Raw genomic sequence first — 23,162 nt, forward strand, 5'->3', positions numbered from 1 at the left:
AAAAAATTAGTTAGGTGATTACTTTAACAGGGTGACGAAATATAATTTGATTTTTTTATTTTTTTTTTTAATTCTGTAAACTCCCTAGGAAAATTTCAGGCCACAAACCTTCAAACTGTACATGAAGAACACATGAAAACTTAGGGGTATCAATCAAAGAATGGATCATCAGTGCAAAAGTGTCAGACCGTAATTCAGCAGAGTGTGGTACAGGGTCTCATACTGAAAACTCAAAGGCTTTGGGGGACATTTTAATACTTTTAATTTTGTATACTGGCTGAAACCAACCCATTCCAGACTCATATCCTGACTCATCTTATAAACATTTAGCACAAATAAATATAAAATAAATATTCTCACCGAATCAACTTAACTCATTTGTAAATGCCAACACTCTGCACCTTAATGCTCTTTTATCCTGCACTACACTGAGCTAAAACAACTTTTCGTTCTTATCTGTACTGCAAAGTTCAAATTTGAATGACAAAAAAAGGAAGTCTAAGTCTAAATCTAATCCTTGAGGCGCCCCCTAGAACAGTGTTTTTCAACCGTGGGAAATTATGCAACTTCACCTAACTGGTCCAAAAGACATTTTTTTGCAAATCAATAATTATAATCTGCAAATAATGAGCCGTTCCTAAGTGTCTGTGCTGTGTAAAACTCGGCAGGGTAACCATGTAATACTCTTCCATATCAGTAGGTGGCAGCAGGTAGCTAATTGCTTTGTAAAAGTCGGAATGTGTCGGGTGAGATGAGGAGGGTTTGTTGTGATCCCAACATGCAGTGCCCAGCGGGAGACAGCGTGCAGGTAAAAAGGTATGTGACACCCAAACCAAAAATGAACAAAAGGAAAAGGAAAAGACAATGAAGCATAGGGATGGTTATGCAAAACGACAGTAAAACTGAACTGGCTACAAAGTAAACAGAAACGGAATGCTAGACGACAGCAAAAACTGGAGCAGAGACGGCGTCTACAAAGTACATCTGTACATGACATTGCAAGCAACAATTTTCCACAAAAAGAAGGATAGCAACAACTTAAATAGCCTTGCTTGCTAACACAAAGCAGGTGCGGGGAATAGCCATCAAGGGAAAACATGGAACTGCTACAGGAAAACGCCAAAATAACAGCACAAGACAACAACACAGAAAAACACCAACAAACCAATAAGTCACAAAGACCTGGTGGAGTTTAATTTTTTTACATTTTCTGCTGGTGGTGTCACTGTATTTTTAGATTTAAAAAAATGTGCCTTGCCTCAAAATAGGTTGAAAAACACTGGCCTAGAGAATGCCGTCCTGCAGCAAGTGCCCGTGTGGCCTGAAGATACAGGCGCCACAGACCGGTATTGATCGTAATTATCAATATCATGATGAAATTTCATCTCACCTTCCCAAACCAGTAGGCGTCAGGAATTGGGATGTGGTCAGTGCGGTAGTGCCTGCTCCGACGGTTCCGGTAGAAGACCGATGTGAGGTCAGGAAAGTTGCGGTTCAGGTCGATGTTCTGGGCGTTTGTGCGACCACTTGTCCAACCATTCATCAGGTGACCCTGAAACATTTAGGTTGAAACAACTGGGAGAGTGAGAAAGCGTTAGTCTGTGTTGATGTTGGATGACGATGATGTGTTAGAGGAGCAGGCATCATGGGAAGCATACATTGAATATTAGCCAAGAAAATGTTAGACTACGTCTGTTGGAACTATTGTTAACATGTAGACAAGACCATGTACCCGGCAAGAGAAATCCCATGTCAAATGTTACATTTCAGCATACATGTGATTAGTCCATTTGAAAACATGCAAAGCAGAACTACAGTAGCCAATATCCAATATTTATTTCATATGAGACATGAATGACCTTTTGAGGATGTAGCAGGCAGTGTTATGGAGTCTCACCCCCTTGGAACCTTCTGACAGAGTGCACAATACAACACAGAGTGATGACTTAACAAATGAGGTGTTTAGAAGACTCTGGTTAATACGAAATGGAGTGGAAAGAGTTCTCCCATTGCCAGTTATAGTGGGAATTTAATTCAATGTAATGATTCTGTTCGTGTACAAGCTCTTACATCAAAAGACTTCTGAACTGTCAAGAACGTATGGTTTTACTCATGTTGGTGCTGACTTTGATTGATCTGGTTGTGGGAGGACATGACTGTTTAGACAGAAAAGCAGGTAGGAGGTAGAAGGCATGAGCTCCGTCCTGAGTCACTAACGTCTACTTATGTGGCAATAAATCCTACGATAATAAACACACTGCACTGACTGCATGGCACCCTCGCCCTCCTCTAATGCAAGACAAATGTCGACTAGCAGTATGGACAAAAGTCTATATTGCGATATACTATATATTGTAGCCTTCTGCGATAACAATGTATATCATCCAGAACGTAAATGACCGCCTTAACAACAACACCAGGGGGCGCTCCACCACGTCGCACCCAGATTCCGATCTAACAAAAGGTCTTAACTCATTCTCCTTCTATGCCACTTCAATATGGAATGCACTCCCAACAGGTGTAAAAGTAAGTGCATCTCTACCCTGCTTCAAAACCGCAATAAAAGAACACCTCCAGGCAGCTACAACCCTAGCGTAACCCCCTCCCCCACCACATCCCAATTACCGGATTGTAAATAATCAAATATATATATATATATATATATATATATATATATATATATATATATATATATATATATATATATATATATATATATATATATATATATATATATATATATATATATATACAGTATATATATACAGTAAATAAATGGGTTGTACTTGTATACAGGCCAAAGGTTTGGACACACCTCCTCATTCAATGCGATTTCTTTATTTTCATGACTATTTACATTGTAGATTGTCGAAGAAGGCATCAAAACTATGAATGAACACATGCGGGGTTATGTACTTAAAAAAAAAAAGTGAACTAACTAAAAACATGTTTTATATTCTAGTTTCGTCTAAATAGTTACCCTTTGCTTTGATTACTTTTTCGCACACTCTTGGCATTCTCTCGATGAGATGAAATGGTTTTCCCTTCAAAGGTGTCATAGTTGTGATGCCTTCAGTGACAATCTACAATATGATGCATTGAAATGAGAAGGTGTGTCCAACTTTTGACCTGTATGGATGGATATATATATATATATATATATATATATATATATATACATACATACATACATATATACATGTATATATATATACATATATATATATATATATATATATACATATATACATACATATATATATATACTGTATACACATCGTTGAAGTGGCTTTGCACTATGTATGAACGTTAACTTCTAGTTTGCTAGTGACAATGCTACATTGTGTTTGTTCGTTAGTCGCTGTCAAATTTGCGGGACACAGCTAGAATGTGTCATCAACATGCCTTTTCACAAGCTTTACCGATGATATCGTATATCATCTATATCGTGCAACCCTAATTCCAACCTTATCTGGTTAGTGTTTACCATGAATTGATTAACGTGGACCCCGACTTAAACAAGTTAACAAACTTATTCGGGTGTTACAATTGAGTGGTCAATTGCACGGAACATGTACTGTACTGTGCAGTCTACTACAGTGATAAAAGTTTAAATAAAAAAACACACAGGTGTGTGTGTGCAGTTGTGTTTTTGCACATTACCTGAAAACAAGTCTTTAAATCGTGCTTTAGTTTTCCCTTTAATTGGCAGCATCACCTCATTGCACACATAACTGACTAACCAAAACACCTGTGCATGATCTTACAACAGGTGCAAACAAGATTACTTGGATCTTGTTTTTGCTTCAGACAACTGCGTCACAATCTGTGACCCAAAACTTCCATCCATCTATTTCATACACAGATCAGAACTTCATGCCTTCACTTCCCCACCAGAGAGACACAGCAGACTGGACTGACAACGGATAATGGCGGTTTGTCTTTTTTGTACTGTTAACAATATTTACTTCCTGGTTGATGAGCTCCGGGTCATTGTTATCCTCTACCTCTGCGGCGGCCAGCTCATAGCCATCTGGGTTCATGGAGGCCAGGATGTGAATGCGGGTGTTGTTGATGAGGGCTTGAACACGCTGGTTACCCAAGGTGTATTCTGAACACAGGTACTGGACCAGGTAGATGAGCAACTGGCGGCCCAGTACTTCATTGCCGTGCATGTTGCCTATGAGCTTGACCTCTGGCTCCACTACAAAGTATAAAGTTTTACAGACAAGAAGCAAATACAATTATATTAGTTTTACAAGCGGTAAACACAGTATTGACTAGTATAATCACCACCATTGCTTTGCTTTCTAGAACACAGAAGGACATTTCCTAAACTGTTCCAAAAGAATTCGTAGCAAATAATTGCCCAAACATCTTACAGACCTGGACAAATTAAGGCCGGGTTGGCACATGTGGCCCATTAAGCTTTTCAATTTGGCCCGCCGGACATTACCAAATAAGTTTTTTAGATCTTTAAAATCAAAACTTTAGCTGCCTATATGATGTGCAGTGATGTTTTCAAATGACCTTAAGTCCTGAACTATGGTTGGAATCTGCATTTTTGCATGATATACTAGTTACTATGGTAATTTATTTAGTTACTATGGTAATCAATTAGTTACTATGGTAATCTAAGTCACAGCAGCTCAGGTGAGGCACCAAGTAGTGTGGGTGGGGAGAGTTTCCACAGAGTGTTTACAGAGCGGCCAGCCTGAAATGTGGGTGTCAGGGACAGACGGGGAAGGAGATGTGTACAACAAAGTTCTAAAGCTTAGTGATCAAATTGTAGGTGGATTGATTTTTCTACCCTTCACGTTCATATTTTGCTGTGTTTGTTGCGTTTCGCTTGATCGTAAAATATGTCAATCGAGAGGGAGTGTGACGTTCATTTGTTGTCAATAGTCAGTGGAATCACCCATTTGTATGGAAAGAAATATGGTTTCATGACAAACAAATACTTTGAATGCGCCTCATAATCTGGTGCGCCTTTTGTATGAAAATAGACCTAACTAGACCCACTCATTGGCAATGAGCTTTATAATCCGGAGCACCCGATGGTCCGAAAAATACGGTATTAAAAGTCGGTAACACTTTAGTATGGGGAACATATTTACCATTAATTAGTAGCTTATTAACATGCAAATTAGTAACATATTGGCTCTTAATTAGTAACTAATAAGTATTTATTAATGCTTTATTCTGCATGGCCTTATTATACAACCATTAAGCCATTAACTAAGAGTCTTCCCTCGATAAGTAGAAGCATTTAAGTCCCATCTTAAAACTCGTTTGGATACTCTAGCCTTTAAATAGACCCCCTTTTTAGACCAGTTGATCTGCCGTTTGTTTTCTTTTCTGCTCTGCCCCCCTCTCCATTGTGGAAGGTGGGCACATGTCCGGTGGTCATGGTGCTGGCTGTCCAGAGTCGGGACCTGGGGTGGACGGCTTGTGCATCAGTTGGGGTCATATTTGCACTGCTGACCTGTCTCTGCTCAGGATGGTCTCCTGCTGGCTTCCCTATGGACTGGACTCTCACTATTATGTTAGATCCACTATGGACTGGACTGTCACAATAATATGCTAGACCCACTCAAAGTCCATTGCATCCGGTCTCCCCCGTTGTGGCTTGTGCAGCCCTTTGAGACACTTGTGATTTAAGGCTATACAAATAAACGTTGATTGCTTATTAGTAACCCTAACCCTAACCCTTGTATGTTCCCCTGGTGTCAAATTAACTCAAAATTAAGTGTTTGTTACTTAGAAAATGTTTCCCATACCTAAAATTATTGTCCCTGATTGAAAATAAATAAATAGATAAAACCTCAAAAAAGCCGTTTTACTTACCCAGTTCGTGCTGTCCTGGATTGTTGGAAAACTCGATGACCAGTAAATCTCGGCCCTCGGTGCTGCGCCCAATGCTGTATACTTGAGAGATGTGCGAGCACTTGGCTGCCGTTCTCTTCAGAAGACTGTACATCTGAGTGTTAGACGAGTACGTGAACTGGATGATGGTGCTCGGCTCTTCGGCTGAAAGGCTGGACCTTGAAAGCTCTTGCTTGGCTGAAAGGCATGGGCAGGGGACGCGACGGTTGGATTTGAAATTTTAGGAACAGAGCCAAGAAGTTGAAAGAGTTAGACCTTTACCTTTCAGCGCCGCCAGCGGGTCAAAGCAACCTTCTTGGTCGCTGGCAAAGAAGCGGTCACAGTCCAGGAAGTAAGGCCAGGCCATGTCCACGGCCTCCAGGGTATGGGAACAGTCCCTCCTCAGGGCCTCGCACGTGCTGCGGCATGGCTTGATCATCTTGTCATCCTGACAGGGAGATGCGAGCACCGAGCAGCCCACCAGACGCATGTCAGGGGAGCACTCGCCTTTGAGGAGTCCGTGGATGACACTCAGGAGAAGGTACTCGGCCCCTGACTCTGCTTCAATACGAGTCCGGTGGCCGAGGATGTTGGGAAATATCGTTCTGGAGCACCAAGAAAGGATTTAACAATAGTTCTATTCATGCAAACTTTTTTTGTTTCTTAATTAACGAGATTGCACCAAAAACAACACGACGGTCTTCCATAAAAATTCTGAAGGCTTCGGACATGCACACTTTTAATGTCTCACATTATTCTAACACAGTGTTTTTCAACCACTAGTGTGTCATGAGATTGTCTGGTGTGCCGTGGAAGATTATCTAATTTCACCTATTTAGGTTAAAAATATTTTTTGCAAACCAGTATTTATAGTAAATATATGTGTTGGTGTTGAGTGTCGGTGCTGTCTGGAGCTCGGCAGAGTAACCGCGTAACACTCTTCCATACCAGTAGGTGGCAGTCGGTAGCTAACTGCTTTGTAGATGTCAGAAACAGCGGAAGGCAGGGTACAGGTAAAAAGGTGTCTAAAGCTAAAACCAAAAAAAAAACTAAAGGTGAGTGCCTCAAAGAAAAGGCATTGAAGATTAGGAATGGCTATGCAGAACGAAAATAAAATTGAACTGGCTACAAAATAAACAAAAACAGAATGCTGGATGACAGCAAAGACTTACTGTGGGGCAAAGACGGCATCCAGGATGTACACCCGAACATGACATGACAATCAACGATGTCCACACAAAGAAGGACAAAAACAACTGAAGTATTCTTGATTGCCTAAACAAAGTAGATGTGGGAAATATCGCTCAAAGGAAGACATGAAACTGCTACAGGAAAATACCAAAAAAAGAGAAGAAGCCACCAAAATAGGAGCGCAACACAAGAACTAAAACACTAAACACAGCAACAGAGCAAAAAACTCCAAATAAGTCAGGGTGTGATGTGGCAGTACACCTACTTTGAGACAAGAGCTATAGTGATGCATGCTTGGTTTTGGTTTAAAGTCATATCCAACGATTGCAACAACGACTTTTTACTATTAACTGAATTTCGTTTTTTAATCATTTCTGCTGGTGGTGTGCCTCCTGATTTTTTTCAACGCAAGAAATGTGCCTGGGCTCAAAAAAGGTTGAAAAACACTGCTTTAACAAAACTAATACGGTCAAAAGCTTAGTCTTTGCAAATCATTAAATGTTTTATTACACGTCTAGCTACCCAAGTGCAATGCAAATTAAAATTGTCATGTGTCGCATGCTGGGTGTTAGCGTGATCCCCGCACGCAGAGCCGGCAGGCGAAGTGCAAGTCAAAGGTCCTTTTAATTAGTTAGTTGTTCTATTTTAGTAAAGCATTTAATTTTTTCGGTCAGTAGTCAACAAAATAAACAAACAGTTTTGCAATCATGAACTGACAATTTTACAGACCAAAAGGTCTGTAGTTGAGCACTTATTTTGTCTAACCCTATAACCCTATAAACCAGGGGTCTCAAACTCAATTTACCCGGGGGCCACTGGATGCAAAGTCTGGGTGAGAAAAGATTTCTTAAAAAAATGTTGCATACTCCTCAGCATGTCTGGTTGTATAATGATGTTTCAAATTGTATCCCTTGTGCACCGCAACTTTCTCTGTGCAAATAAGACACGTCGGGGTGCCCCTGTGCGCAATAAATAAATATTGCATCTCCCACTTTTCGTGGAATTGTGTTTGCTCATCACTAACCTTTCTCTTCACTGCAGGCTTTGAAAAAGACACGTTTCGGGTTGTGGAATATATTTGTATGTAGCAGACGCACGGAGAATAATGTTATTTACGCAATGTGTGTCGTTCCGATTTTCCTCCCTACTGCAATACAGCGGGTCGGCGGATAAAAGCCGGGAAAGTACCGGGATAGCGAACGCAAAAAAGTGACGGCTCCCGCAGTGTTATCCGGTGTCATATAGAAATATATGAGTGTTCATCGAGTGAGGCAATGCAAATTAAGCAAAAAACAAATAACGGTTTGAATTGGTGCAGGTTATCGGGGACTGTTATTACTGACGGACAGGTGTCATGGTGTGACTGCAGCAGGGCACACAAGAAATGGCAACGTTTCTGTCGCTTTCACTCCATCCATCCATCCATTTTCTACCGCTTATTCCCTTTGGGGTTGCGGGGGGCGCTAGTGCCTATCTCAGCTACAATCAGGCGGAAGGCGGGTACACTCTGGACAAGTCACTACCTCATTGCAGGGCCAACACAGATAGACAGACAACATTCACACTCACATTCACACACTGGGGCCAATTTAGTGTTGTGAATCAACCTATCCCCAGGTGCATGTCTTTGGAAGTGGGAGGAAGCCGGAGTACCAGGCAGCCCTAACTCTCCCAGGCTACAATATACAGTACCCCCCCTATTGTAGCCCGGAAGAGTTAGGGCTGCATTGGATTCTGGGTATTTCTTCTGTTGTGTTCATGATGTGTTACGGTGCAGATGTTCTCCCAAAATGTGTTTGTCAATCTTGTTTGGTGTGGGTTCACAGTGTGGCACATATTTGTAACAGTGATAAAGTTGTTTATACGGCCACCCTCAGTGTGACCTGTATGGCTGTTGACCAAGTATGTCTTGCATTCACCTCTGTGGGTCTGCAGAAGCCTCATAATAAATGTGGTTGTGCTATCATTCTGTTTGCATAGTGGAAAAGTGGACAAGACTGTCTGGATGATATATAATAAACACTTTCTCTTTTAAGCATAGGTTGCATCTTTTATTACCACTGTTGTAAGTTGTGTGTGTATCATCCAGACCTGTCATCCCTCAACAAGAGCAGTGAAATCATTTCAAAATGCCGCCACAGACGGAAACACCTCCTAGGTAACACATGAGCCAATCACCACGCCCCTACGCCTGCCTGTACCCACCCACTCTGTGCCCTATATAAACCATTGTATGTGAATGCTTCCATTAAAATCTCCTGATGATTGAGGGAACCCCTCATGAAACAGTTCTGTAGAGATGAAGTAGTCTTGTGATTTTTCCCACACCTACATATTGCGCTCTACCATGGTATCGAGCACTATTCTCTGGATAATCCAATCAAGACATATATATATATATATATATATATATATACACAGTATATGGGTACTTTTTCTAACAATGTCTATACTGTAAGCCTTGAGTTGCTAAAGCCCAAGTGCACTTCTCTCCTCAAGCGTGCATGTGAGTGTAGTGTGGATGAGTGCATGTATGAACGGTCTGAGTGAGCAAAGTATGATTGTCAAATGTGATTTTAACTATAAAATTCAATATAATATATTTGCAAAAAAAAAAAAAAGACAGGAATAAAAATATTACAAACTACAAATCCGACAAGTCACATGGTCCAAAGGGAGTTACATTACTCAGATTATCTGCAAGCCGTATAAAGGCAAAAAATAAGTCACGTTTATTCTTTGACAGGACTTTAGATGAAACTTTTACCAAGTTTCGAGAAAATGAACGTGCTGCATTCAAGTAAAACATTTACAAATGTTCCTGTGTAACATTTGCTGTGTTCAAAATAAGAAATAAATGTTAAATACAATAATGCATATTGAATGGATGGCACTGTGTGAGTCTACCAACCTCCAGGACCCACCTGGAGTAGCCTACATCCTGACAGTAGCTCAGGTTCAGCTCCGTGCAAGTAGCTGTGAGGCGATAAAAAAAAGTACATCATTAAGCAAAGGTTATTAATGTTATGTTATTGTGACAGTATTAAATACCTAAATAGTTCCAGGATGCATGCAAAATTTCAACCCATTTTTGTTGTATATTACGCATTGTTGCTTGGCATTTTATAATGAATATGTTTAATTAATACTTGGCTGACTGAAATACTTTTTTTCACTTTTGTCCCGATACCAATATTTTGGTACCGATACCAAAATGTATTTCGGTACTTCTCTAAATAAAGGGGACCACAAAAAATTGCATTATTGCTTTATTTTAACAAAAAACCTTAGGGTACATTAAACACACGTTTCTTATTGCGAGTTTGTCCTAAAATAAAATAGTGAACATACTAGACAACTTGTCTTTTAGTAGTAAGTAAACAAACAAAGGCTCCTAACTTAGTCTGCTGACATATGCAGTAACATATTGTGTCATTTTCCCTTATATTATTTTGTCAAAATTATTAAGGGACAAGTGGCAGAACATTCATTATTAATCTACTTGTTCATTTACTGTTAATGTCTGCTTACTTTCTCTTTTAACATGTTCTATTTACACTTCTGTTAAAATGTATTATCATTTAATATTCTGTTGTTTGGATACTTTACATTAGTTTTGGATGATACCACAAATTAGGGCATCAATCCGATACCAAGTCGTTACAGGATCATACATTGGTCATATTCAAAGTCCTCATGTGTCCAAGGACATATTTCCTGAGTTTATAAATAGAATAGAATAGAATAGAATAGAATAGAAAGTACGTTATTGATCCCTGGGGGAAATTCAGTTCACTCACAATAGACAACAATAATAATAAATATTATAATTTATATCATATATTGTATATATAATATATAATATATGAATATTATAAATATCCATCCATCCATTTTCTACTTCTTATTCCCCTTTAGGGTTGAGGGAGGCGCTGGGAAATATATTCTACATATTTTATACATTTAAGTGCAGTCTGCTGGCTGTCGGTATGAAGGACACCATAAAGGACACAATAAACATAATATAAATTTAGAAAATACCAACTGCCGAATATGCTCGTCTGCTTGTACACCAGCAATGACACAACATGACTACGATGGGTCAGGTACTGGTACTTTTTAAAGGCGATATAGTACCGAATATGATTCATTAGTATCACGGTACTATACTAATACTGGTATACCGTACAACCCTAACACACACGTTACTGATTATGGTGTTCTGTATGAAATGTGCAGCCACAAATTGGGTGAGTGGTGTGCAGAATGTGACACATCTGGCCTAATAAAGCTAGTTGCATCTTGTCGCAGAGCAACAGTTGGTAATTTAACACGTCCGGCCCTGCAGGGCAGTACTTTGCCTATAATGTGAGGGAAGGTCTCCTCACCCATTTAACCCGAAAGGCCATCTGCACTATTGTGTTGACTCTCCACTGAGAAATGGTTAATAACACAAACAACTGCATTCCGTTGAATCATTTATTTTATTATTATCAATGGCATTCACAGGTGAGTCCCAACAAATTAGAATATGGTGAAAAAGTAATTTAATTTCAGGCGTTCAATTCAAGCAGGGGTCTCCAAGCAGTAGCTCACCGGCTAGTTTTAAGAAGCTCACTAAAGGGTAAAAATAATTGGTTAATGTTAGACTTAGCCAGGGGTCGGCAACCTAAACTGTTGAAAAAGCCATTTTGGACCAAAAATACAAAAACAAATATAGCTGGAGCCGCAAAAAAATAAAAGCCATATTACATACAGATAGTGTGTCATGAGATATAAATTGAATTAAGAGGACTTAAAGGAAAATAAATGAGCTGAAATATAGCTACAAATGAGGCCTAATGATGCAATACAGCTAGCCTGAATAGCATGTTAGCATCGATTAGCTTGCAGTCATGCACTGACCAAATATGCCTGATTAACACTCCATACAAGGCAATAACGTCAACAAAACTCACCTTTGTGCATTCATGCACAACGTTAAAAGTTTGATGGACAAAATGAGACAGAAAAATAAGCGGCATAAAAGACGCCTTAGAAAGTCGGAGAAAGTTATACATGTAAACAAACTAGGGTGAGTTCAAGGACCGCCAAAAAGAGTAGGACAAAACGGAGCTCACCAAATACTCGAATCAGTGAGGCATGTTTAATAAAAAACAGTGTGCTTTATAACAATTAGAGAGGTTTGTGTCATGTTTGTCCTCCTACAGAAACTATAATAAAACCAAAAATATATTTTTTATATTTTTTCCCCTCATCTTTTTCCATTTTTCATACATTTTTGAAAAAGCTCTAGAGAGCCGCGGGCCCCCGACTTAGACTTAGACTTAGACAAACTTTATTGATCCACAAGGGAAATTATTCCGCACAGTAGCTCAGTTACAAAGGATGGAAAGGGTAATAAAGTAGGCTAAAAATGTACCATAGCAGCAATATAAAATATAACATATATGTAATATTTACATGTTGGGTTGATTTGCAACACTAAATGGTCCCTAGTGTGAGAATGTGAGTGTGAATGTTGTCTGTCTATCTGTGTTGGCCCTGCGATGAGGTGGCGACTTGTCCAGGGTGTACCCCGCCTTCCGCCCGATTGTAGCTGAGATAGGCGCCAGCGCCCCCCGCGACCCCGGAAGGGAATAAGCGGCAGAAAATGGACGGATGGATGGATGGATATACAGTATATAATATAGACTAGATAGATAGATAGATAGATAGATAGATAGATAGATAGATAGATAGATAGATAGATAGATAGATAGATAGATAGATAGATAGATAGATAGATAGATAGATAGATAGATAGATAGACAGACAGACAGATAGATAGATAGATAGATAGATGGATAGATAGATAGATAGTACTTTATTGATTCCTTCAGGAAAATTAAAATTCCAGCTGCAGTGTACAGAGTTGAGATCAATTTAAAAAAAAGAAAAAAGTAAATAATGGGGGTTTAAAAGGAAACAAAATAGAGAAATATTACAAAAAGAATAAAAACAATGGGAATAACAATATAACAGTAAAATAAGAATATAACAAGACAAAGTAGGCAGTAGTGACCATGTTATGAAAACGTATTGCACTGTTAATGTTTTGCATCCCCTGTCATCCTAGTACCCCCCGCCCCCGTCCCAGAGAGGAGTTGTACAGTCTAATGGCGTGTGGGACAAAGGAGTTTTTGAGTCTATTAGTCCTGCACTTGGGATGAAGCAGTCTAGCACTGAACAGGCTCCTCTGGCTACTGATAACACTATGCAGAGGGTGACTGGCATCATTCAGGATGCTCACTAGTTTGTCAACAGTCCTCTTCTCTGCCACCCTCACCAGTGAGTCCAGTTTCATTCCCATTGTAGAACCGGCCCGCCTGATCAGTTTCTCAAGTCTGGAGCTGTCCTTCTTAGACGTACTGCCCCCCCAGCACACTACCATGTAGAACAGACTGATACATTATACTATTATATTATATTATATATTTTTCAGTATTTTGTATTACTATTCAATTTAGACAAAGTGTCTCTATGACATGCTAAACGCATGTTCCAAATAAACTCAAACCATAACCACAAATAAAGAACAATCGAACCCTCTGGGGACATTTGTTTGGAATTATCTCGAAACCCACACAGGACATAAAAGTCTAAATAAATAAACTTCTGTCATAATCGAAGATTATATTTTAATATTTTTGTCCCAGTTGAAGAAAGTGTGAGTTTGCAGTGATCACTTTGTTGAAGGTTTGTTTGATATACTTTAAACTAGAGATGTCCGATAATATCGGACTGCCGATATTATCAGCCGATAAATGCTTTAAAATGTAATATCGGAAATTATCGGTTTCAAAAAGTACAATTCATGACGTTTTAAAACGCCGCTGTACGGGAGAAGTAAAGAGCAGATGCGGCCCCCATACTTGCCAACCCTCCCGATTTTCCCAGGGACTCCCGGATTTCAGTGCCCCTCCCGAAAATCTCCTGGGGCAACCATTCACCTGAATTTCTCCCAATTTCCACCCAGACAACAATATTGGAGGCGTGCCTTAAAGGCCAATCAAATAATATCTACGGCATTTCACACACTCAAGTGAATGCAAGGCATACTTGGTCAACAGCCAGACAGGTCACACTCAGGTGGGCGTATAAACAACTTTAGCACTGTTAAAAATATGCGTGACACTGTGAACCCACACCAAACAATAATGACAAACACATTTTGGGAGAACATCCGTACCGTAACACAACATAAACACAACAGAACAAATACCCAGAACCCCTTGCAGCACTAACTCTTCTGGAACGCTACAATATACAACCCCCGCCCAACCCCGCCCACCTCAACCTCCTCATGCTCACCCTGAGAGAGCACGTCCCAAATTCCAAGCTGTTGTTTTTAGGCATGTTAAAAAAAACATAATGCACTTTGTGACTTCAATAATAAATATGGCAGTGCCATGTTGGCATTTTTTTCCATAACTTGAGTTGATTTATTTTGGAAAACCTTGTTACATTGTTTAATGCATCCAGTGGAGCATCACAACAAAATTAAGCATAATAATGTGTTAATTCCACGACTGTATATACCGGTATCGGTTGATATTGGAATCGGTAATTAAGAGTTGGACAATATCGGAATATCGGATATCGGCAAAAAAACCATTATCGGACATTTCTACTTTAAATGGTTATTATTTTACATTTAGTCATTATCTTAATATTTTTTGTATTTCTTAAAAACGTTTGTTACGAGTGTTTCGATAAACTCCAACCCGGCGAATCTAAATAAAAGAAAGCAAATGTGAGCAAAACATAAAAAAGTTTTGGGGGAAATTAGCCTAAGAAAACTTCAAAACCGTCCATCAACAGTTTATATACACACTGCAAGTATATATATAATGTAGTAACAGACATGAATCATACATAATGGGTTCAATATTTACCGCATTTTGATCATTTTAATCACTTTCGGGACGGATTTATTCCGCGCATTGATTTCTGTTTCCATAGCAGCGCACGTCTGACTACTGGCAACATGTGTGTTCCCACTTCCGGAATCAAACGTGTGTTCTAATCATGGCAAACTTGGCAACAGATTACGAAGACGACTATTTATATAAAATATATAATTATATAAAATGAAAATGATCACGCCAAAAATGTGGAGCTTGGAGCCAAGCTAGTTCGAAATAAATGGACTGCTTACCCGGATTTAATAGCAAATCTCCCGGGCCAGCTGGACCAAACAAACAGCTGTCCAACCAGTGAGTCACTTTAAGATTGATCACGATACACGCAGCACGCCATGCGTGTTATTACAACTACAGTACATACACTCTGGCTAGCTCAGTTGTGTACGAACAAAACATGAAATATTGGCTCATACTTTACAGATTCGGCAATATGATTGTTCATGTTTTTCAGTAAGTAAAAATTGGTGTCGTATCTCAGTGTTGTGCTTTACTAACCCAAAAGCGTTCTGAGCTGATGTAGAAGCTAGCTCATCCGTTGCCGTAGTAAGCTTTTACGGCTAATACCGTAGCATGCCGATGTGTGATAGAAAATAGTTCCTTAGTCTTTGCTCTTACAATAGCAATGTCGCTACAGCTTGGTTATTATACATGTTACGGAACGTAAATGAAGTATTGTTGACGGTGTTTGAACGAAGTGAATTAGACGTACAGTAGATTTGATTGATCTCATTAACCACCTAGAACAAGCCGATTTTTGCATTTTAGAAATCTAAAAAAATATATGTTTTGTCTTCCGGTCCCTCGTAATTGTGAATGATACGCAAATTTCCCCCACCCCCAAAAAAGTGCTGTTAATCTTTGAGCTTTTTCCAATCTGTTTCTCATTATTTACAGTTACACCTAAAACTCACAGATTCAGACACGCCGCACCAGCTTCAAAGCACGGCGGCCCCCGGCCAGAGGTCCAGGGCCAAGATAGCAGACCCATCAAAATGTCCGCGGGAATTTTCAAGTTCTCTTTTTTAGTGTTGAAATAAGCAATGAAAATGAAGGTCGCAAAAAGGTTTATTTTCTAAAGTGGCTCTCAGAAGAAAACATGTCAGAAATCCCTTAAATTTAGTCTTGGAAAGTTTAAAACTTTGAAATTGTTAAGAATACCTGCTTACGGAATTATTTTTTTACAAGCTCTTAGACAGGGAGGTCAAAGGTACGGCCCACGGGCCGAATCAGGTCTGCGAAAAGATTCTATCCAACTCGCGGGATGATGCCTCGTATAAAAATGAGCTGAATTTTTTTAAAAGAAAGAAACTGCCATTCTAAATGCGTCCACTAGATGTCACAATAGCAATTGTTTGTATCTTTGTAGATTATGCTACATATGTCAACAAAAAAAATTAACCACATGATGTTAGTACATTAGTCGAGGAAAATGAGCAAACTACATAAATATCCATTCATCCATCCATTTTCTACCGCTTATTCCCTTTCGGGGTCGCGGGGGGCGCTGGCGCCTATCTCAGCTACAACGGGCGGAAGGCGGGGTACACCCTGGACAAGTCGCCACCTCATCGCAGGGCCAACACAGATAGACAGACAACATTCACACACTAGGGACCATTTAGTGTTGCCAATCAACCTATCCCCAGGTGCATGTCTTTGGAGGTGGGAGGAAGCCGGAGTACCCGGAGGGAACCCACGCATTCACGGGGAGAACATGCAAACTCCACACAGAAAGATCCCGAGCCTGGATTTGAACCCAGGACTGCAGGACCTTCGTATTGTGAGGCAGACGCACTAACCCCTCTGCCACCGTGAAGCCCACTACATAAATAACATCCTGTAATTTGATTTTGATATATATTTTTTTTTTTATCTCGATAGATTTAAAATTAACACCAATGAGTTGACTGATGAACATTATCACATAGTTTATTCGGAAAGAATAAATAACAACAAATAAAGATAGAATACTATTAAGCAAAACATGTAAGTGTAAAAAAAAGACTAAATAATTTGTACATATTCAGAATGTGCTTGTTCTATTTTTAAACAAAGAAAACAATTTGAAGTTGTCTTTATTTTTAAGTTATCGTGCCTTGATTGTACCACCTTGGAGTAGATTTTTCTCCATGTGGCCCCCCATCTAAAATGATTTTGACACGCCTGTCTTAAATTAAGTCTTGGGAAGTTTAAAACCTTCAACTTTTTAACAATACAGGCTTCCGGAATGAGTTTTTTTTATTAGCTGTAAGCTGTAATCATTCATCCATCCATCCATTTCTACCGCTTATTCCCTTTTGGGGTTGCGGCGGGCGCTGGAGCCTATCTCAGCTACAATCGGGCGGAAGGCGGGGTACAACCTGGACAAGTCGCCACCTCATGGCAGGGCCAACACAGATAGACAGACAACATTCACACTCACATTCACACACTCGGATCATCAACATGAATAATAAATAAACTGTACTTTTTGAATTGACTAAAATAAATGAATGAAAGATATTCAGATGCATTGCAATGCACTATAATTACGCACATAAATTTAAAAATGAATAAAGGACGTACGTTTTTCTTCAGTCTGAGTGTTGCTGCATCTTCCTGTGTGAAGAGAGAAAAACACATTGATGTGTAATTTCACATTTCAACGCCAGAGGGCGGCCTTGACAACCAAAACAAGGATGTTGCTCAACTGTTTTTTAAATAGACATACTTATTTAACACGATCAAAAGTTTTGATAAATATACATATATAGTAAAATATCGTTTTGACGCAGCAAAAACGTATGTTTGGAGTAAAACAATGGCATACGATGAATTTAACGGAGGCAATTTGTTGCAGGATAGGTGGATTAAAAAGTGACATTTAACAGCAACTCACCCAAAAAGTGGTCTCCTGGATGGCAGGTTTGCTGTGGTGCACACCAACAACTTTTTGTCAACGCCAGAAACAGTCCCAAAAGTCCAAAAAGCATGTTTCTTTTTTTTAGCGCCGCTCACTGCTTGACACTACTGTGTGATGTGGCAGATGTCTTAGAGGCTTCTAGAAAAAAGAATGCTACTGTAATTACCACCCAGGGCATGGAAAACTCCTTCCTTTGTTGGTGCAGAGCATCCCTCAAACAAAAAGAGTTGTGCGCCTTTGGCTTCTTTACTGCTGTACTGATCAGATTTCACTGCGCTGCTCCAGTGTGTGTGTGTGTGTGTGTGTGTGTGTGTGTGTGTGTGTGTGTGTGTGTGTGTGTGTGTGTGTGTGTGTGTGTGTGTGTGTGTGTGTGTGTGTGTGTGTACGTGTGTGTGTGTGTGTGTGTGTGTGTGTGTGTGTGTGTGTGTGTGTGTGTGTGTGTGTGTGTGTGTGTGTGTGTGTGTGTGTGTTCATTCTTGTCTTTCTACCCTTCTTAAGACATCAACTACCTTCCGTACAGTATGAGCACCGGTGAACAAGTTAGGACATAAATCCTGGTCCCAATATGTAAAACCGTCGCATCTAGTAGAGAATGTCTCATTTGCACCCCTGGTGGTGAAATCTATCAAAATTAGGGTGGTTCCAAAAAGGAGGGATTTTTCGAATTGACTTTTAAAAGTGCTTCCCCACCGGATAACATATGAAATAACAAGTGTGTGTAAGAAATTCAAATGCGCCCCCTCTGGCCAAAATTAATAAAAAAAATAAAATAAATATGTATATCAAGACATACTGGAATAACTTGAAGTAAATAATGAAGATTAAAAACCAATTACGAACAAAAATTTCAAAAACTTAATTAAATTAACTGAAAGGCGTCTTTTTATCACAATGTGTCGGGTTTTTTCTCGTAAAATTGGGAACTGTTTCTGTGATATTGCAATATTGTCTCGTAAAATTATTACTTTTTAATGCAAAACGGTGAAATTTTTTACATTAAATTCTGACTTTTAACACAAGATTGCCAAATTTTTTGTTGTTCTTGTATAATAGTAAAAAAAAATTATGACTTTGTCATAATTTTACCAAGTAAAATGCCGATTATTATTATATTATTTACAACAGTTTTAAAGTTTTCTTATTAAATTTTGACTTTTGTTGAGTAAAATTACGTGTCTTTCAAATTTTTTATTTTGTATGATTAAATACTGCCAAAACTCTAAGTTTCTCTTGTGAAATTGTGACCTTTTTCTTGTGAAATTCCTACTCGTTTTTCACAACAAGCTTTTTTACATTTGCATAGTTTGAATATATTATTAATATTGTGAATACAAATATTTATATATCTATAAAGGGTGGTCCTAAAGAGGTAGGCAGTTTTCGGAGGTCTCATGAAGGAAACAAATACAAAAATGTGTGTGTGTGTGTGTGTGTGTGTGTGTGTGTGTGTGTGTGTGTGTGTGTGTGTGTGTGTGTGTGTGTGTGCGTGTGTGTGTGTGTGTGTGTGTGTGTGTGTGTGCGTGTGTGTGTGTGTGTGTGGAGAGAGAACTCTCCAGAAAGCTTCTCAGGGGGCCCAAATTAGGGCTGTACCGATCAACATTTTTGGCCTCCGATCCACTTTGATTTTTAACTCCCGATCCGATAACTTTGACAATAGATCATAGAAATAAAAAAATGTTTTATAGCGAGAAACTAAAATAAAACACATTTTTACAAAGCTTGTTTCATTCAATTTCAAATGTGCTGTTATTGTTGAAAATCAGACAATGTTTTGAATGTGTAGTATTGAAAGCTACATACAAGTTTCCTAACTAAACTAAAGCAAAAACTACTATAGGCTCCCATTTAAAAACATTGGAAAAAACATAGTTTATTTTTGGCCTTCGTGGTGAGGATTTGTATCCTAGCTGTTAGCCATGGTGTAGTGCTTGTGATTCCAAGATGTGGAGGACACCGGGCAGCTTGCAGGGAAGATTAGTATTTCATTCCAGATAACAAGACAAAAATTAAAAACAGTGTGATGCTGGAAAACTCAAAAGTTGAAGTTAAAGTAAGTTAGTTAAAGTACCAATGATTGTCACACACACACTAGGTGTGGTAAAATTTGTCCTCTGCATTTGACCCATCCCCTTGTTCCAACTCCTGAAGGTGAGGGGAGCAGTGAGCAGCAGCGGTGTTGACGCTCGGGAATCATGTTGGTGATTTAACCCCCAATTCCAAGCCTTGATGCTGAGTGCCAAGCAGGGAGGTAATGGGTCCCATTTTTATAGTCTTTGTTATGACTTGGCCGGGGTTTGAACTCACAACCTACCAATCTCAGGGCGGACACTCTAACCTCAAGGCCACTGAGTAGGTGTTGAGCGGAAGCTCTCGGCACAAAACTTAGTTCTTTGCAGAGCATAAAAAAATGGGAAACATACTAGTCGACAGTGGCAAACAACCTTTGTGAAACAACAAAACCTAACCTGAACAGTCGCATAAGGCAGGAATGTCAAAGTCAAGGCCCGCGGGCCGATTAAATGATCTATGGCCCCCGGGATGATATTTGATTATTATTAGAACGGGTTCACAGGCCACAGCCGCCTGCTGCTGTTTTGCAGGCACTGCACATCAGTGTTGGCGCTAGGAATTTTTAAAATGGGGTCCCCGGGACCCCATCAAGTCATAAAAACGGGGTCCCACAGTCAATTTTTGTGGTCCCACTTTTTTGTAACAGTTTTGAAAACAAATGATAAATATATGCATTATCCTGTTATATCTCACATTCTATATTGTGTTTTGGAAAAAGGTTGTCATAAACGTTACTTAATTCATAAACAAAAATTATACAAAACAAAACACAGTTTTATTCAGGTATTGTCATGACGAGGACTATGGTGTGGTTTGTTTTCTCGTGGTGCAAAGCGATTGGACCGGACACGACGTGAAGGTAATGACATCTTTGATTATTATCAACTTAAAAAAAGGAACACACGAAAAGCGCTCTCAGCAGAGGTTCAAAACTTGGCTGTGAAAACAAAACTTGCACTAAGGCAAAACTATGGACATAAACAAAAACTTGCACTATGGCAGGGGTGCCCATTACGTCGATCGCGAGCTACCAGTCGACCGCGGGGGGTGTGTCAGTCGATCTCCAGCCAGGCTTTTAAAAAAAGTAGACCTAAAAACGAGTGATCATCAATCTTCACCAAGACGTCACTTAAATGACATTCACGGTACCGGAGGGTCTTGTGAGATGACGCTGGCTGCTGCAAGATCATTATTATGAAAATATGACCGAGAGGAAGGCGAGAAACACTTTTTATTTCAACAGACTCTCGCGCCGTACCTTCCGTCAAAACTCTAAAGGCCGACTGCACATTTCCTATCTTCACAATAAAAGCCCTGCTTCATGCTGCCTTCGCTAACTAAATACAGAGTCTCGGAAAACTGGTGTGCACAAGCGATCCCTCAGAAAGCTGGCGTGCACATCACTCTTATTTTGTTAGCGCAGGCAGCATGAAGCAGGGCTTTTATTGTGAAGATAGGAAATGTGCAGTCGGCCTTTAGAGTTTTGACGGCGCGAAAGTCTGTTGAAATAAAAAGTGTTTGTCGCCTTCCTCTCTGTCATTTTTTCATAATAATGAACTGGCAGCAGCCAGCGTCATCTCACAAGACCCTCGGGTGCCGTGAATGTCAATCAAGCAAGCTACGGAATTTGCCGCCAATGTTTTTCTTGTAAAGTGTATGGAAGCTGGATGAATTAGATGCCAAAAACCAACCACTTTCATGTGGTATTGTACAGAAAGGACAACTTTTTTTCTCCTCCATTTGAAAATGTGGGCGTTATCATCATTACTGTCTGATTCCAATCAATGCAAGTCATCAGAATCAGGTAATACACCAACTTATATTCTTGTCTTCGTGAAAGAAAGACATCTATATGTGTTAACTTGTTTACAAAAATGTCTCTTTCATAAATAAATAAATATAAATGATATATATAAATGAGGTAGATCCCCTCGAGTTGGTCAATTGAAAAGTAGCTCGCCTGCAGAAAAAGTGTGGGCACCCCTGCACTATGGCATGAATAACGAAAAACTTACTTGGAACGGAACAAGAACAGGACATGGATCATCGGCATGGATTATAAGGGTGTATTGAGGGTGAGTAGAAGGTAATGTCGCCAGGCTGACTGCCTGGCAACTACAGGTTTAAATAATCCTGTGGTGATCAGCAGGTGCATAGTCCAAATGAACCAGGAGCGTGACATGACAGGTGAACTGATTGGTTGGCATGGTGATAAAATCCAAAACAAAACAGAACATGACCACAAAACATGACAGTTATAAATATTCATTCACTTTCTTCTTTCCTTCATGGATCTAAACTTTACCGCTGCCGGTATTTTCTTCTATATTCTTATTGTAACATTTTCAGAATGTGTTTGTTCTATTTTTGGCGAAAGTAAGACAAAGAAAACAAGCTGAAGTTGTAATTAGTTTTTAGTTTTAATGCCATGATTTTAATAGTCCGGCCAGCGTGTGCACAGATTTTCCTCCATGCGACCCCTGAGCTAAAATGAGTTTGACACCCTTGGCACAAAGCATGCAAGAATCCTTTGCCCACTGGACAGCGAGACGGGTATTTGCAGAGGAATGATTAGCTTTGGCAACAGGTGGAAACATTAATCATTAAACGGAGACAGGTGTGGAGAACGGCGCTCAGTATTTGGTCACGTCACAGGAGGACCACACACACAGGAGGGAGAAACCAAAATGGTACCAGGAGAAAAGAACTTGACACAAAATAAATACAACAGAAACAACACAAGTCATGACATCAAGCCTTGTTCTCACCGCAAGTCAACTCCAATTGTTCTGTCCACATATGACCTGCATCTGTCTTTTTGGGCAATCAATCAATCAAAGTTTACTTACGTAGCCCTTAATCACAAAAGTCTCTAAGGGCTGCACAAACCACAACGACATCCTCAGCTCAGATCCCGCATCAGGGCAAGAAAACAACGAGAAACCTTGGAATAGACCGTAGATGTGGATCTAGTTAATAGTGTGAGAGTCCAGTCCATAGTGGGGCCAGCAGTCGAACCTCTTGCATGTGGACATGTCGGGGCGCAGAGACGTCACTAACTCATCCACAAGGAGTGGTCACCCTTTGTCCCGACTTTGTGTGAAAGTCCAGTCCATAGTGGGGCCAGCAGGGGATGCTCTTGCACTTAGAGACGTCAGATGTCACAA

At 39.7% G+C, this 23,162-nt stretch overlaps 1 protein-coding gene across 2 annotated transcripts in view; it reads right to left on the reverse strand.

Moving 5' to 3' along the window:
- The window catches only part of cpz (carboxypeptidase Z), a 40,066-nt gene extending 21,836 nt beyond the window's left edge, over window positions 1-18,230 (reverse strand). Inside the window, exons 1-7 of one of the 2 annotated variants that reach the window (XM_061881373.1) lie at window positions 17,902-18,230; window positions 17,589-17,621; window positions 9,981-10,032; window positions 6,148-6,470; window positions 5,848-6,063; window positions 4,008-4,204; window positions 1,391-1,552 (exon numbers count right to left, since the gene is read on the reverse strand). In XM_061881373.1, coding sequence (XP_061737357.1) covers window positions 1,391-1,552; window positions 4,008-4,204; window positions 5,848-6,063; window positions 6,148-6,470; window positions 9,981-10,032; window positions 17,589-17,621; window positions 17,902-17,995 — 1,077 coding nt within the window. In that variant the 5' untranslated portion in view covers window positions 17,996-18,230. Of the gene's footprint in view, window positions 1-1,390; window positions 1,553-3,968; window positions 4,205-5,847; window positions 6,064-6,147; window positions 6,471-9,980; window positions 10,033-17,588; window positions 17,622-17,901 lie in introns of both variants that reach the window. The other variant, XM_061881372.1, reaches the window with a different exon arrangement.
- Between the last annotated feature and the right edge of the window lie 4,932 nt (window positions 18,231-23,162).

Source organism: Nerophis ophidion, linkage group LG20, assembly GCF_033978795.1.
Source record: "Nerophis ophidion isolate RoL-2023_Sa linkage group LG20, RoL_Noph_v1.0, whole genome shotgun sequence".
Classification (NCBI taxonomy): domain Eukaryota; kingdom Metazoa; phylum Chordata; class Actinopteri; order Syngnathiformes; family Syngnathidae; genus Nerophis; species Nerophis ophidion.